Here is a 15,202-nt window from a genome sequence, read left to right as displayed (position 1 = left end):
TCCCTATTGGGACTGGATTTTGCAGGCCGCTTTCTTCTGATTAAGATGGTAATTAAACTCACTTAGTGCCTTATTTGCAATAATTTAGCTTCAGAACTTGTGTAATATGTGTTTGGTTTTAAAGGGATGAGGTGGCAACCCTACTTTCCGCCCTCTAAGATAGATGCTGTTGGTGCATCTTACCCGCTGCCTCTCTGCACTGAACTGTGAGTTTTACTCGATGTGGTGCTCTTCCGCTAGGGTTGTTGAGTAGATGAGCATATTCTTCAATATAAGTTTTGAATTATCTGCAACTGCACTCTGTTTTATCACTGCCGTCGCACCATGGTGCACCTGCAGTTGATTAAATAATTGACTGAAGTGGGTGAAAAATGTATTGTCTGAACAACTGCATCCTCACACTTGCAGTCACTCCTCTGCAGCATTTTTATATTCAGACAACCACATGCTGAATGAGAGAAAATGGGCCATTTATGGCTAACATTACAGCTTGGCACTTATGTTCTGGCAAAGAGGCTACAAGTAAAGCCCCTTTCAGAAGGGGGAAAGCATCAGCGGATCCGCTTGCTGAGCGTGGGATCTCTCTGCTGAGCCCTGCTGAGCAAGTGGATGCCAGGTCTGTGTCCGCTACGCTGATGCAAAGCGGACACAGGCACAGACCACTGTTTTCTATGGGGTGGTCGGATGGAAACAGACCGCCTGGATGGGAATGGATCCCTCATTCCCCTGTTTTTAGTGTATTCAATCGGATGCTGGTGGGTGTCAGATGACATGTTTGCTGACACCCGTCACTCCATAGAGAGCTATGGATGGTCCGATCAGGTCTGCCTGAAAAACTGACAGGCAGACCCGATCGGACTGTCAGTGTGAAAGGGGCCTAACAATCAAGTGAACAAGAAACGTTTGGCTGCACTATTATGATGATTCAAAACTAGATGCTGGTTACTAAAAATGCCTGTTCCTGAATGGTTTCCTTTAAAGCTAACTTTGCCAAATTTGATATATTTATGATTTAAGTGGGCTTGAGGTAGTTTCTATTTTGCTATTCCTCACAGAAGTTCCAGTTGTACGATTATTCTCAGCCACCTCCCAGAAGAGAATAATGAAGGTGTCACACCCTCACGTGTGTAGCACTACCCCCTTAGGAGTCGCTGAAGTTATTGGGTCCCCTTATTGTCCTGCACAGCCAGGCAACACAAATGTTTCTCACACTTGCATTCTGGAGACAGTAGGCAGTCCTTGAGCTTGGTTTTTAGGTTTTATTAGGGATATTGAATTTGGATGGGGTTGAGGGGTGTATGGAACGCCCAAGGGAACTGTACCTGAGGGCAACTCCTGAATAACTTTATACAAGTCTCTAAACAGCAGATCTCTTCTTGGAGAGCTCTCAATCCTCTCCTGGTGTACCATCCCAGACCCCTAGATGAATCCTCTTCTCATCCAGCTGTACTGAGGGAATCTTTGAGCAAGGGGTCCTAGAATCTGTTGCTTTAAATGCACAGTCCCAGATGGCGGCTATTCAGGTTTACCACCAGAATGCCCTCTCCCCTGATCTAGCCCAAGGGGTGTAGGATTACTCATTGTTCCTCTCCTGCAGGCTTGTAAGGTTGGTCTTTGCCTTCAGTCCTTCTGCTGGGCTGGCTCCCTCCCTGGCTCTACAGGTGGTCCTCTCTCTGTGGACCAGTGAGGTCAAGCGATCCTTCTTTCCCGGTTCTACCTGGAGGTAGGCCTCTTCCCACTAGGCCCCCTCCCAGGCTCCTGTATCCCAGCCTCTCACTCCATTTTCCACCAGAACTCTCCTGCTGCTGATCAGGCTCAGTCATACATAACCTTCCTAGCGGTAATCCTGAGTGTGGCTCGGGGGTTCATTTCAGTACCAAAAGTGGTAACCCCGAGCCACACTCGGGATTACACTGCAGCGCTTCTCCTGTGATCCCTCGAGCCTTACCTTGTCCTGTGATTCAGCAATGTCCCTCGGCCATGTCCTCCAGCCAATGCCGGCATCCGTCTTCCGGGTTCCATTCCCTGCGAGCATCGGGACGTACAGGGGGCGGCACTGGCAGAAGATTCAAAAAAGTAAAAATTTTACATACAACACACTGTAATATGTTAGTATTACATTACTGTATCAAACCATTTCACGTAAATTTTGTCCCTAGTGCTTTGTCCAGTGCCCTGCCTCTACTTTTACTGTTCTTTCTGCCTCGAAACTGAGAAACGTCCATGGCATCCAAAAAGCGTCCCTTTAGGTCAAAAGCGGTTTTAGACCAGCTAGAGAACAGCGATAGTGAATTAGAATCACTTGCAGAATTGAGCGATAGTGATTCATGGGGAAATTCGTCATCAAACACTGAAAATAATTCTGCAACTGAGCTCAGTGAAGTGCGAACTTGGTGCTCTATTTCAAATTTCAATGTTTTTGGTTTGATTACATTATTGAATACAATGTATTATTATTATATTATTATTTGTTATAATTAGTTATTATATTATAATTTATGATTTCGTGTTTCAAACTTTATCATACCCGGGATGTTTACTAGACTCTTGTTTAGACAGATTTAAGTTAGTTATTCCTAAGAATTACAGGCCTACAATATAAAACAACAAAAATTCAAAAATATCAATTAGTTAGACTGCCAGGGAGGTTAAGGGCTGTCCTGATCCCATGCTAAGCCTCCTGCCTAGGGATTGGTCAGAATCCCTTAAGTATGCAGATAAGTCCCTCCTCACTCCCACCCACTGCCTTCTAGAAACTCAAGTCTCTAGAGCAGGGGGAGTATCAAGGAACTGATCTGCAGAGTCCTCAGCCCTGAGCTAAGACGACCTGGCTGACTCACACCCAGGCTGACTAATGCGCAGGCTGCTTCTCAGCCTTCCTCTCTAAACAAAACTTGCTAGCTCCCCCTGGCTACCTAGAGGGGCATTACACATACATTCCAGATGTATTTGTTTTATTTTGTGTATTGGTGGATCTAAGGGTGCTCTGGCCTTAAAGAATATGTGACCCCAACATTTTATATTTTCCATATGTGCCTGTTGTACCATGTATGTGCATGAAAAAGTATCCTGTTCTCTTTGTATTGCTTTCTTTGTGTGAAATAGAGTAAATAACATGAAATATATATTTGTATGAAACAGATTTTTCAAAAATTACTTTTTTAACTTGATAATTTTCTTATTTACTAATTTCAGATTGATGTAGAGATATATGAACCACAGGGAATTAGCTTTCTGGATGCTAAAGCATCTTTCATAACAAATGACTTGCTGCCGGCCATCAAAAAGTCTTTTTCTGGAAAAAAGGTACATTTTTATTTATTTGCAGATAACAGACAGACACAACTTTGTGTAATGCCATATTGTGTTATTAGAGCTTTTGAGTATTCTCAACTGGGTTGGCAAACTGGTTTTTGTGACAATATTTGCCTATAGACATTCTTTTGTAGGAACAACGTTTCCAAACATCTTACTTAGATTAACAAATGTTAAAGTGGAGCTTTAATCAGAAAATTAAGTCCTGCTAGATCACTTCAGGCTGGCACCGTTTTCAGGTATAGCTATGTAAAACATTAAAATTAAATGACTATACTGTTTAAAATCCAGTAATACACTGTCTCACCCAGCTCTGGAATGTATGTTTCTTGCTAAATAACATCATTTTTTTATCAAGTTGTTATGGGTAAAGTTCCACTTTAAATCTGAAATTGGCCATTCATTCATTAGCTTTTTGTCAATTGACTGTTCTTATTTCAGACACTAGAAAGAAAGAAGCCCATGTTCATAGCAAGAAACTGATGAGTCTAATTCTTTTTCCATTTTCAGGGTCACGTCTCCTTCAAACCTACATTAGATCAGCAACGCTCTTGCCCTGACTGTGTATCAACTTTATTGGATGGGGATTTTGTTGTAACATATGATGTTAACAGAGAATCTCCAGGAAACATACAAGTGAGTTCTGTTTTTGGATAGTTTTGAAAAACATAAAACAAGTATAATATGCAGTAGTTGGATTTTATATTCTTTGAAACAATAGAGACTATATAGAAACAAAGCTTTGTGAGCGTTTAGGAAATCTAAACCCAAGGACAGACGTAATATATTGCAAGTTACCAGTCCTTCAGTTTGCTGGCTGCATTAATTTTCTTTTTTTTGTAGAACATTTTCAGCAAGTACAGGAAATACTTGCTGATCTTGCTAGAAATGTAGTGTCCTTTTCACTTCCCTTAAGCCAAAATTAATTACATACAATATTATAACTCTTCTGAAAACTTTGAATCTTCCTACCCCCTGTGTAAATAGCAGGGTTTGTTTGAATGCACCTACATCATTCTTGAATAAAGACACTTATATAAAAATTAATTTTAAAATTGAAGATGTATTAGAACTCTTTCACAACTTTGAGTAAGCTTGGATTAATAAAATGCAACTGGATGCAGAAAAATAATAGAATGTCAGTGAATACTGCAACTCCATATTCTTTTGCAGGAGTGAGGAAGCCATGATTATTGCTATTGTCTTTATTCTCTGGAGGGTTTTAGGCATATGAATAAAATAATGGGGGCCTATTCCAGCAATGCTGGATGACAGGATCACAATGACTTTGACTTTTGCTTGGTAGTATAAGTCAGTTCAATAAATAGAAAGGAGGCTGACATTTATTTCCAGGCAAACCTATCAAATGCCTTTTCGGTGTCAGTAGATAGGAGGAACCCTTAAAATCACAAGGATAAAGCCTTCTGTAGATTTAAGACCTTTATCAAAGTTGCTCTGACCCTCTCTGCTTAGTATGGAGTTAAAATATGATGTAAGATAGGGAGGGGACAGTTTTGTAGAATGTAAAATTAACCTGTGCCCTGATCATGCATGCTAAGATATTTATATATTTACATATTCTAACCCAGCAGTGAATATACGTTACAATTTCCGCACCGCATCACAATCGCAAGTTAACAACACACCAAAATTGGTCCACAAAACATGGTGCGATGAACAGAATGGGATCGCATGGGTGTGAATACTAATGCAATACGATTCTAGTGTGGACCAACAAAGGGTCCTACAACTATTATTGGTGTGGATGCGGTGCAATTTGAGCCATACAAAATGTATGGCTCAAATAGCACCGCACAGAATTCGCATGCAGTGCGGGTCCTGTGCGAATCACATGCGATGTGTACCACTGCACAAGTGTGAACCCAGGGTCAAACTGGACTTTGCAGTCCTTGTTATGATCTTAGCTAGAATTTATGATCTTTGAGCATCTTTGAGAATAAAATACAAGCCATTACACGCTGGAGATGTGAGTGAGGGCTTGTTTTAGCCTAGACTCACATATATGCAGTGTGGGAAACACCTTTATCCCTGCACGATTCCCGCACTGCATTGTAATCGCACTGTGTTTGCAATTTGATGCAGGAATCAATACAAAGTTAACAACACCATAAATGGATTATAAATTCAGTGGGGTTTGCCTGCACTGGATCGCATGGTACAAAATGACAATTTGATCCGGTTGCGCATCAGCTCCAAAAAAGGTGCATACACATCTTTGGTGCGATGCTGTATGATTTGAGATAATTGAAAATGAGTAGGCTCAAATTGCACCGCACTGAATCGCATGCAGTTCCTGTACAATTCACATGCTGGTTCTATTGTGAACCAAGGCTTAAAGTTCCTTCACTGCTTGTTAAGAATATGTAAACAGTATGAATTGACACTAAATGATATCCTTGTTTTCTAAAAACAGTTTAATCATGTTCCAATGTAAAGATGAGCAATTGTGTACGTTATTTTGCCACTTTAATAATATGTTGTACCTGATCATAGTAAAGAAAAGAATATAACGCATAGTTTTATAGTAAATTAGGCCAAAATAAAGTATGTGCTGTGAAGTAAAGCAGGTCCTGTCCCTCTCTGGATTCAACTGATAACCCTAGGAGGAAGGATATCCCTACGGTACCCTGATCTTAGACTAGTGACAGAAGAAGAAGCAATGCTCAAAGCTAAGAGAGCAACTGCTAAGCTCTGTTACTGGGCTTTCTGCTAGTGTTAGGTTGGCAAATTCCAAGGACACAAGCCAAGAGATTGCTCAGCCCAAAGAAATAAGGGCCCAATAAGTGCAGTAAAAAATATTCCAGATGATGGAGATGACTAGAGATGAGCGAAGTATTCAAAAATTCGATTCGACTGATTCGGCGAATTCGTGGAAAAATTTCGATTCGAGTCGAATATATTCGCTGCGAATTTAACTTATAAAAGGGTGTTTCTAGGGTTCAGAGAGCCTTTATATTAGTGCAGAACACTGTACCTTTAATTTAAATGCCCTTGGAGTCTGCTGGGGAAGAGAAATAATACTGACAGTCAGTATGACATGCAGATGAGTGCCGTCGATCTTAGAATCACCGCACACTTCACTCATTTGAGCAGTCACGGGGCCAAAACCAGAGTGTGAAGCCACAGTGTGGCGGTGGAGGCAGCAGCAATGGGAGGCCATACAGCACCCTATGACAAAAATGGAAACCACCAGCAGTGTGAGGCCACCATTTTTGAACGGTAGCGAGGGTCCAACAAGGTGGACAGCCAAAAGTCATCCCTCTGTCTGATGGTTATTATTCGGCTGTCGGTACGCAAGCAAGCGAGCATGCTATGGGCCATTTGTGCCAAGGAATGCGAGGGACTTCCTGCCTCCATCTCCACAGCATACTGCCACGGTGCGTCTGGGTCCTCTGTCTCCTCTTCCTCCTCCTCTACCAGATGCTCCTGCTCCTCCACTCCTGTCCGCTGAGTGGAAAAACCACCCATTTCACTCAATAATTCCTGAGCACCAATGTCCTCCTCTACCTCCTCCTCTTCTTCCTGTCCTGCCCCCACAGGGGTCATGTGGCGTTGAGATCTGTGCGCCACGTCTACCGCACCCTGACCAGCCATTGTTAACAGCATTTGTTCCAGGACGTGCAACATAGGAATGACGTCGTTCATCCCATAGTCCTGCCAACTCACGAATAGCGTGGCCTCCTCAAAGGGCCTGAGCAAGCGCAGGTGTCACGCATGAGCTGCCAATGGCTGACATCTAAGTTACACAGGGAGTACCTTTATCCGCTTTTAACGTCAGGAAATCTGTGATGGCCTTTTGCTGTTCGTAAAGACGGTCTAACATATGTAGGGTTGAATTCCACCTTGTTGCAACGTAACAGCATGAGGAGTCGGTACGGGGGCCCATGGCAGATTACGGGCCTGGCAGCAGCAATGGGAGGCCCGTAATCTGCCAGCACCCTATGTCAAAAAATTCAACACACCAGCAGTGTGTGAGGAGACCTGAAAGTGGCACATGGCAGAGTGTGGCGATGGAGACAGCAGCAATGGGAGGCCGTACAGGGATCCATGAGAGACTCTGGACCTGGCAGCAGCATGAGGAGGCGGTATAGGGGCCCATGGCAGATTAGGGGCCTGGCAGCAGCTATAGGAGGCCCGTAATCTGCCAGCACCCTATGTCAAAAAATTGAACACACCAGCAGTGTGAGGAGACCTGAAAGTGGCACATGGCATGAGACACTGTGGACCTGGCAGCAGCATGAGGAGGCGGTACAGGGGACCATGGCAGATTAGGGGCCTGGCAGCAGCTATAGGAGGCCCGTAATCTGCCAGCACCCTATGACAAAAAATGGAACACACCAGCAGTGTGAGGAGACCTGAAAGTGGCACATGGCAGAGTGTGGCGATGGAGACAGCAGCAATGGGAGGCCGTACAGGGACCCATGACAGACTCTGGACCTGGCAGCAGCATGAGGAGGCGGTATAGGGGCCCATGGCAGATTAGGGGCCTGGCAGCAGCTATGGGAGGCCCGTAATCTGCCAGCACCCTATGTCAAAAAATTGAACACACCAGCAGTGTGTGAGGAGACCTGAAAGTGGCACATGGCAGAGTGTGGCGATGGAGACAGTAGCAATGGGAGGCCGTACAGGGACCCATGACAGACTCTGGACCTGGCAGCAGCATGAGGAGGCGGTATAGGGGCCCATGGCAGATTAGGGGCCTGGCAGCAGCTATAGGAGGCCCGTAATCTGCCAGCACCCTATGTCAAAAAATTGAACACACCAGCAGTGGGAGGAGACCTGAAAGTGGCACATGGCATGAGACACTGTGGACCTGGCAGCAGCATGAGGAGGCGGTACAGGGGCCCATGGCAGATTAGGGGCCTGGCAGCAGCTATAGGAGGCCCGTAATCTGCCAGCACCCTATGACAAAAAATGGAACACACCAGCAGTGTGAGGAGACCTGAAAGTGGCACATGGCAGAGTGTGGCGATGGAGACAGCAGCAATGGGAGGCCGTACAGGGACCCATGAGAGACTCTGGACCTGGCAGCAGCATGAGGAGGCGGTATAGGGGCCCATGGCAGATTAGGGGCCTGGCAGCAGCTGTGGGAGGCCCGTAATCTGCCAGCACCCTATGTCAAAAAATTCAACACACCAGCAGTGTGAGGAGACCTGAAAGTGGCACATGGCAGAGTGTGGCGATGGAGACAGCAGCAATGGGAGGCCGTACAGGGACCCATGACAGACTCTGGACCTGGCAGCAGCATGAGGAGGCGGTATAGGGGCCCATGGCAGATTAGGGGCCTGGCAGCAGCTATAGGAGGCCCGTAATCTGCCAGCACCCTATGTCAAAAAATTGAACACACCAGCAGTGTGAGGAGACCTGAAAGTGGCACATGGCATGAGACACTGTGGACCTGGCAGCAGCATGAGGAGGCGGTACAGGGGCCCATGGCAGATTAGGAGCCTGGCAGCAGCTATAGGAGGCCCGTAATCTGCCAGCACCCTATGACAAAAAATGGAACACACCAGCAGTGTGAGGAGACCTGAAAGTGGCACATGGCAGAGTGTGGCGATGGAGACAGCAGCAATGGGAGGCCGTACAGGGACCCATGAGAGACTCTGGACCTGGCAGCAGCATGAGGAGGCGGTATAGGGGCCCATGGCAGATTAGGGGCCTGGCAGCAGCTATGGGAGGCCCGTAATCTGCCAGCACCCTATGTCAAAAAATTCAACACACCAGCAGTGTGAGGAGACCTGAAAGTGGCACATGGCAGAGTGTGGCGATGGAGACAGCAGCAATGGGAGGCCGTACAGGGACCCATGAGAGACTCTGGACCTGGCAGCAGCATGAGGAGGCGGTATAGGGGCCCATGGCAGATTAGGGGCCTGGCAGCAGCTATAGGAGGCCCGTAATCTGCCAGCACCCTATGTCAAAAAATTGAACACACCAGCAGTGTGAGGAGACCTGAAAGTGGCACATGGCATGAGACACTGTGGACCTGGCAGCAGCATGAGGAGGCGGTACAGGGGCCCATGGCAGATTAGGGGCCTGGCAGCAGCTATGGGAGGCCCGTAATCTGCCAGCACCCTATGTCAAAAAATTGAACACACCAGCAGTGTGTGAGGAGACCTGAAAGTGGCACATGGCAGAGTGTGGCGATGGAGACAGCAGCAATGGGAGGCCGTACAGGGACCCATGACAGACTCTGGACTTGGCAGCAGCATGAGGAGGCGGTACAGGGGCCCATGGCAGATTAGGGGCCTGGCAGCAGCTATAGGAGGCCCGTAATCTGCCAGCACCCTATGTCAAAAACTTGAACACACCAGCAGTGTGAGGAGACCTGAAATTGGCACGTGGCAGAGTGTGGCGATGGAGACAGCAGCAATGGGAGGCCGTACAGGGACCCATGACAGACTCTAGACCTGGCAGCAGCATGAGGAGGCGGTACAGGGGCCCATGGCAGATTAGGGGCCTGGCAGCAGCTATGGGAGGCCCGTAATCTGCCAGCACCCTATGTAAAAAAATTCAACACACCAGCAGTGTGAGGAGACCTGAAAGTGGCACATGGCAGAGTGTGGCGATGGAGACAGCAGCAATGGGAGGCCGTACAGGGACCCATGACAGACTCTGGACCTGGCAGCAGCATGAGGAGGCAGTATAGGGGCCCATGGCAGATTAGGGGCCTGGCAGCAGCTATAGGAGGCCCGTAATCTGCCAGCACCCTATGTCAAAAAATTGAACACACCAGCAGTGTGAGGAGACCTGAAAGTGGCACATGGCATGAGACACTGTGGACCTGGCAGCAGCATGAGGAGGCGGTACAGGGGCCCATGGCAGATTAGGGGCCTGGCAGCAGCTATGGGAGGCCCGTAATCTGCCAGCACCCTATGTCAAAAAATTGAACACACCAGCAGTGTGTGAGGAGACCTGAAAGTGGCACATGGCAGAGTGTGGCGATGGAGACAGCAGCAATGGGAGGCCGTACAGGGACCCATGACAGACTCTGGACTTGGCAGCAGCATGAGGAGGCGGTACAGGGGCCCATGGCAGATTAGGGGCCTGGCAGCAGCTATGGGAGGCCCGTAATCTGCCAGCACCCTATGTCAAAAAATTCAACACACCAGCAGTGTGAGGAGACCTGAAAGTGGCACATGGCAGAGTGTGGCGATGGAGACAGCAGCAATGGGAGGCCGTACAGGGACCCATGAGACACTCTGGACCTGACAGCAGCATGAGGAGGCGGTACAGGGGCCCATGGCAGATTAGGGGCCTGGCAGCAGCTATGGGAGGCCCGTAATCTGCCAGCACCCTATGTCAAAAAATTGAACACACCAGCAGTGTGTGAGGAGACCTGACAGTGGCACATGGCAGAGTGTGGCGATGGAGACAGCAGCAATGGGAGGCCGTACAGGGACCCATGACAGACTCTGGACCTGGCAGCAGCATGAGGAGGCAGTATAGGGGCCCATGGCAGATTAGGGGCCTGGCAGCAGCTATAGGAGGCCCGTAATCTGCCAGCACCCTATGTCAAAAAATTGAACACACCAGCAGTGTGAGGAGACCTGAAAGTGGCACATGGCATGAGACACTGTGGACCTGGCAGCAGCATGAGGAGGCGGTACAGGGGCCCATGGCAGATTAGGGGCCTGGCAGCAGCTATGGGAGGCCCGTAATCTGCCAGCACCCTATGTCAAAAAATTGAACACACCAGCAGTGTGTGAGGAGACCTGAAAGTGGCACATGGCAGAGTGTGGCGATGGAGACAGCAGCAATGGGAGGCCGTACAGGGACCCATGACAGACTCTGGACTTGGCAGCAGCATGAGGAGGCGGTACAGGGGCCCATGGCAGATTAGGGGCCTGGCAGCAGCTATGGGAGGCCCGTAATCTGCCAGCACCCTATGTCAAAAAATTCAACACACCAGCAGTGTGAGGAGACCTGAAAGTGGCACATGGCAGAGTGTGGCGATGGAGACAGCAGCAATGGGAGGCCGTACAGGGACCCATGAGACACTCTGGACCTGACAGCAGCATGAGGAGGCGGTACAGGGGCCCATGGCAGATTAGGGGCCTGGCAGCAGCTATGGGAGGCCCGTAATCTGCCAGCACCCTATGTCAAAAAATTGAACACACCAGCAGTGTGTGAGGAGACCTGACAGTGGCACATGGCAGAGTGTGGCGATGGAGACAGCAGCAATGGGAGGCCGTACAGGGACCCATGACAGACTCTGGACTTGGCAGCAGCATAAGGAGGCGGTACAGGGGCCCATGGCAGATTAGGGGCCTGGCAGCAGCTATGGGAGGCCCGTAATCTGCCAGCACCCTATGTCAAAAAATTGAACACACCAGCAGTGTGAGGAGACCTGAAAGTGGCACATGGCAGAGTGTGGCGATGGAGACAGCAGCAATGGGAGGCCGTACAGGGACCCATGAGAGACTCTGGACCTGGCAGCAGCATGAGGAGGCGGTACAGGGGCCCATGGCAGATTAGGGGCCTGGCAGCAGCTATGGGAGGCCCGTAATCTGCCAGCACCCTATGTCAAAAAATTGAACACACCAGCAGTGTGAGGAGACCTGAAAGTGGCACATGGCAGAGTGTGGCGATGGAGACAGCAGCAATGGGAGGCCGTACAGGGACCCATGACAGACTCTGGACTTGGCAGCAGCATGAGGAGGCGGTACAGGGGCCCATGGCAGATTAGGGGCCTGGCAGCAGCTATGGGAGGCCCGTAATCTGCCAGCACCCTATGTCAAAAAATTGAACACACCAGCAGTGTGAGGAGACCTGAAAGTGGCACATGGCATGAGACACTGTGGACCTGGCAGCAGCATGAGGAGGCGGTACAGGGGCCCATGGCAGATTAGGGGCCTGGCAGCAGCTATAGGAGGCCCGTAATCTGCCAGCACCCTATGACAAAAAATGGAACACACCAGCAGTGTGAGGAGACCTGAAAGTGGCACATGGCAGAGTGTGGCGATGGAGACAGCAGCAATGGGAGGCCGTACAGGGACCCATGAGAGACTCTGGACCTGGCAGCAGCATGAGGAGGCGGTATAGGGGCCCATGGCAGATTAGGGGCCTGGCAGCAGCTATGGGAGGCCCGTAATCTGCCAGCACCCTATGTCAAAAAATTCAACACACCAGCAGTGTGAGGAGACCTGAAAGTGGCACATGGCAGAGTGTGGCGATGGAGACAGCAGCAATGGGAGGCCGTACAGGGACCCATGAGAGACTCTGGACCTGGCAGCAGCATGAGGAGGCGGTATAGGGGCCCATGGCAGATTAGGGGCCTGGCAGCAGCTATGGGAGGCCCGTAATCTGCCAGCACCCTATGTCAAAAAATTCAACACACCAGCAGTGTGAGGAGACCTGAAAGTGGCACATGGCAGAGTGTGGCGATGGAGACAGCAGCAATGGGAGGCCGTACAGGGACCCATGAGAGACTGTGGACCTGGCAGCAGCATGAGGAGGCGGTATAGGGGCCCATGGCAGATTAGGGGCCTGGCAGCAGCTATAGGAGGCCCGTAATCTGCCAGCACCCTATGTCAAAAAATTGAACACACCAGCAGTGTGAGGAGACCTGAAAGTGGCACATGGCATGAGACACTGTGGACCTGGCAGCAGCATGAGGAGGCGGTACAGGGGCCCATGGCAGATTAGGGGCCTGGCAGCAGCTATGGGAGGCCCGTAATCTGCCAGCACCCTATGTCAAAAAATTGAACACACCAGCAGTGTGTGAGGAGACCTGAAAGTGGCACATGGCAGAGTGTGGCGATGGAGACAGCAGCAATGGGAGGCCGTACAGGGACCCATGACAGACTCTGGACTTGGCAGCAGCATGAGGAGGCGGTACAGGGGCCCATGGCAGATTAGGGGCCTGGCAGCAGCTATGGGAGGCCCGTAATCTGCCAGCACCCTATGTCAAAAAATTGAACACACCAGCAGTGTGTGAGGAGACCTGAACGTGGCACATGGCAGAGTGTGGCGATGGAGACAGCAGCAATGGGAGGCCGTACAGGGACCCATGACAGACTCTGGACTTGGCAGCAGCATGAGGAGGCGGTACAGGGGCCCATGGCAGATTAGGGGCCTGGCAGCAGCTGTGGGAGGCCCGTAATCTGCCAGCACCCTATGTCAAAAAATTCAACACACCAGCAGTGTGAGGAGACCTGAAAGTGGCACATGGCAGAGTGTGGCGATGGAGACAGCAGCAATGGGAGGCCGTACAGGGACCCATGACAGACTCTGGACCTGGCAGCAGCATGAGGAGGCGGTATAGGGGCCCATGGCAGATTAGGGGCCTGGCAGCAGCTATAGGAGGCCCGTAATCTGCCAGCACCCTATGTCAAAAAATTGAACACACCAGCAGTGTGAGGAGACCTGAAAGTGGCACATGGCATGAGACACTGTGGACCTGGCAGCAGCATGAGGAGGCGGTACAGGGACCCATGGCAGATTAGGGGCCTGGCAGCAGCTATAGGAGGCCCGTAATCTGCCAGCACCCTGTGACAAAAAATGGAACACACCAGCAGTGTGAGGAGACCTGAAAGTGGCACATGGCATGAGACACTGTGGACCTGGCAGCAGCATGAGGAGGCGGTACAGGGGCCCATGGCAGATTAGGGGCCTGGCAGCAGCTATGGGAGGCCCGTAATCTGCCAGCACCCTATGTCAAAAAATTGAACACACCAGCAGTGTGTGAGGAGACCTGAAAGTGGCACATGGCAGAGTGTGGCGATGGAGACAGCAGCAATGGGAGGCCGTACAGGGACCCATGACAGACTCTGGACTTGGCAGCAGCATGAGGAGGCGGTACAGGGGCCCATGGCAGATTAGGGGCCTGGCAGCAGCTATGGGAGGCCCGTAATCTGCCAGCACCCTATGTCAAAAAATTCAACACACCAGCAGTGTGAGGAGACCTGAAAGTGGCACATGGCAGAGTGTGGCGATGGAGACAGCAGCAATGGGAGGCCGTACAGGGACCCATGAGACACTCTGGACCTGACAGCAGCATGAGGAGGCGGTACAGGGGCCCATGGCAGATTAGGGGCCTGGCAGCAGCTATGGGAGGCCCGTAATCTGCCAGCACCCTATGTCAAAAAATTGAACACACCAGCAGTGTGTGAGGAGACCTGACAGTGGCACATGGCAGAGTGTGGCGATGGAGACAGCAGCAATGGGAGGCCGTACAGGGACCCATGACAGACTCTGGACTTGGCAGCAGCATAAGGAGGCGGTACAGGGGCCCATGGCAGATTAGGGGCCTGGCAGCAGCTATGGGAGGCCCGTAATCTGCCAGCACCCTATGTCAAAAAATTGAACACACCAGCAGTGTGAGGAGACCTGAAAGTGGCACATGGCAGAGTGTGGCGATGGAGACAGCAGCAATGGGAGGCCGTACAGGGACCCATGAGAGACTCTGGACCTGGCAGCAGCATGAGGAGGCGGTACAGGGGCCCATGGCAGATTAGGGGCCTGGCAGCAGCTATGGGAGGCCCGTAATCTGCCAGCACCCTATGTCAAAAAATTGAACACACCAGCAGTGTGAGGAGACCTGAAAGTGGCACATGGCAGAGTGTGGCGATGGAGACAGCAGCAATGGGAGGCCGTACAGGGACCCATGACAGACTCTGGACTTGGCAGCAGCATGAGGAGGCGGTACAGGGGCCCATGGCAGATTAGGGGCCTGGCAGCAGCTATGGGAGGCCCGTAATCTGCCAGCACCCTATGTCAAAAAATTGAACACACCAGCAGTGTGAGGAGACCTGAAAGTGGCACATGGCATGAGACACTGTGGACCTGGCAGCAGCATGAGGAGGCGGTACAGGGGCCCATGGCAGATTAGGGGCCTGGCAGCAGCTATAGGAGGCCCGTAATCTGC

The 15,202-nt window shown here is 50.3% G+C and overlaps 1 protein-coding gene across 1 annotated transcript in view; it reads left to right on the top strand.

Moving 5' to 3' along the window:
• Positions 1-15,202, top strand: part of LOC149458639 (inter-alpha-trypsin inhibitor heavy chain H3-like) — a 263,380-nt gene that overhangs the window by 31,778 nt on the left and 216,400 nt on the right. The window contains exons 6-7 of the mRNA XM_089681994.1: positions 3,196-3,306; positions 3,826-3,951. Coding sequence (XP_089538120.1) covers positions 3,196-3,306; positions 3,826-3,951 — 237 coding nt within the window. The remainder of the gene's footprint in view (positions 1-3,195; positions 3,307-3,825; positions 3,952-15,202) is intronic.

This window comes from Staurois parvus, unplaced genomic scaffold (genome assembly GCF_062004578.1).
Source record: "Staurois parvus isolate SC_StPar_1 unplaced genomic scaffold, SC_StPar_1.0 ptg000282l, whole genome shotgun sequence".
Taxonomy (NCBI): domain Eukaryota; kingdom Metazoa; phylum Chordata; class Amphibia; order Anura; family Ranidae; genus Staurois; species Staurois parvus.
Note: the sequence above shows the minus strand (reverse complement) of the source record. Positions and strands in the feature narration are given on the sequence as shown.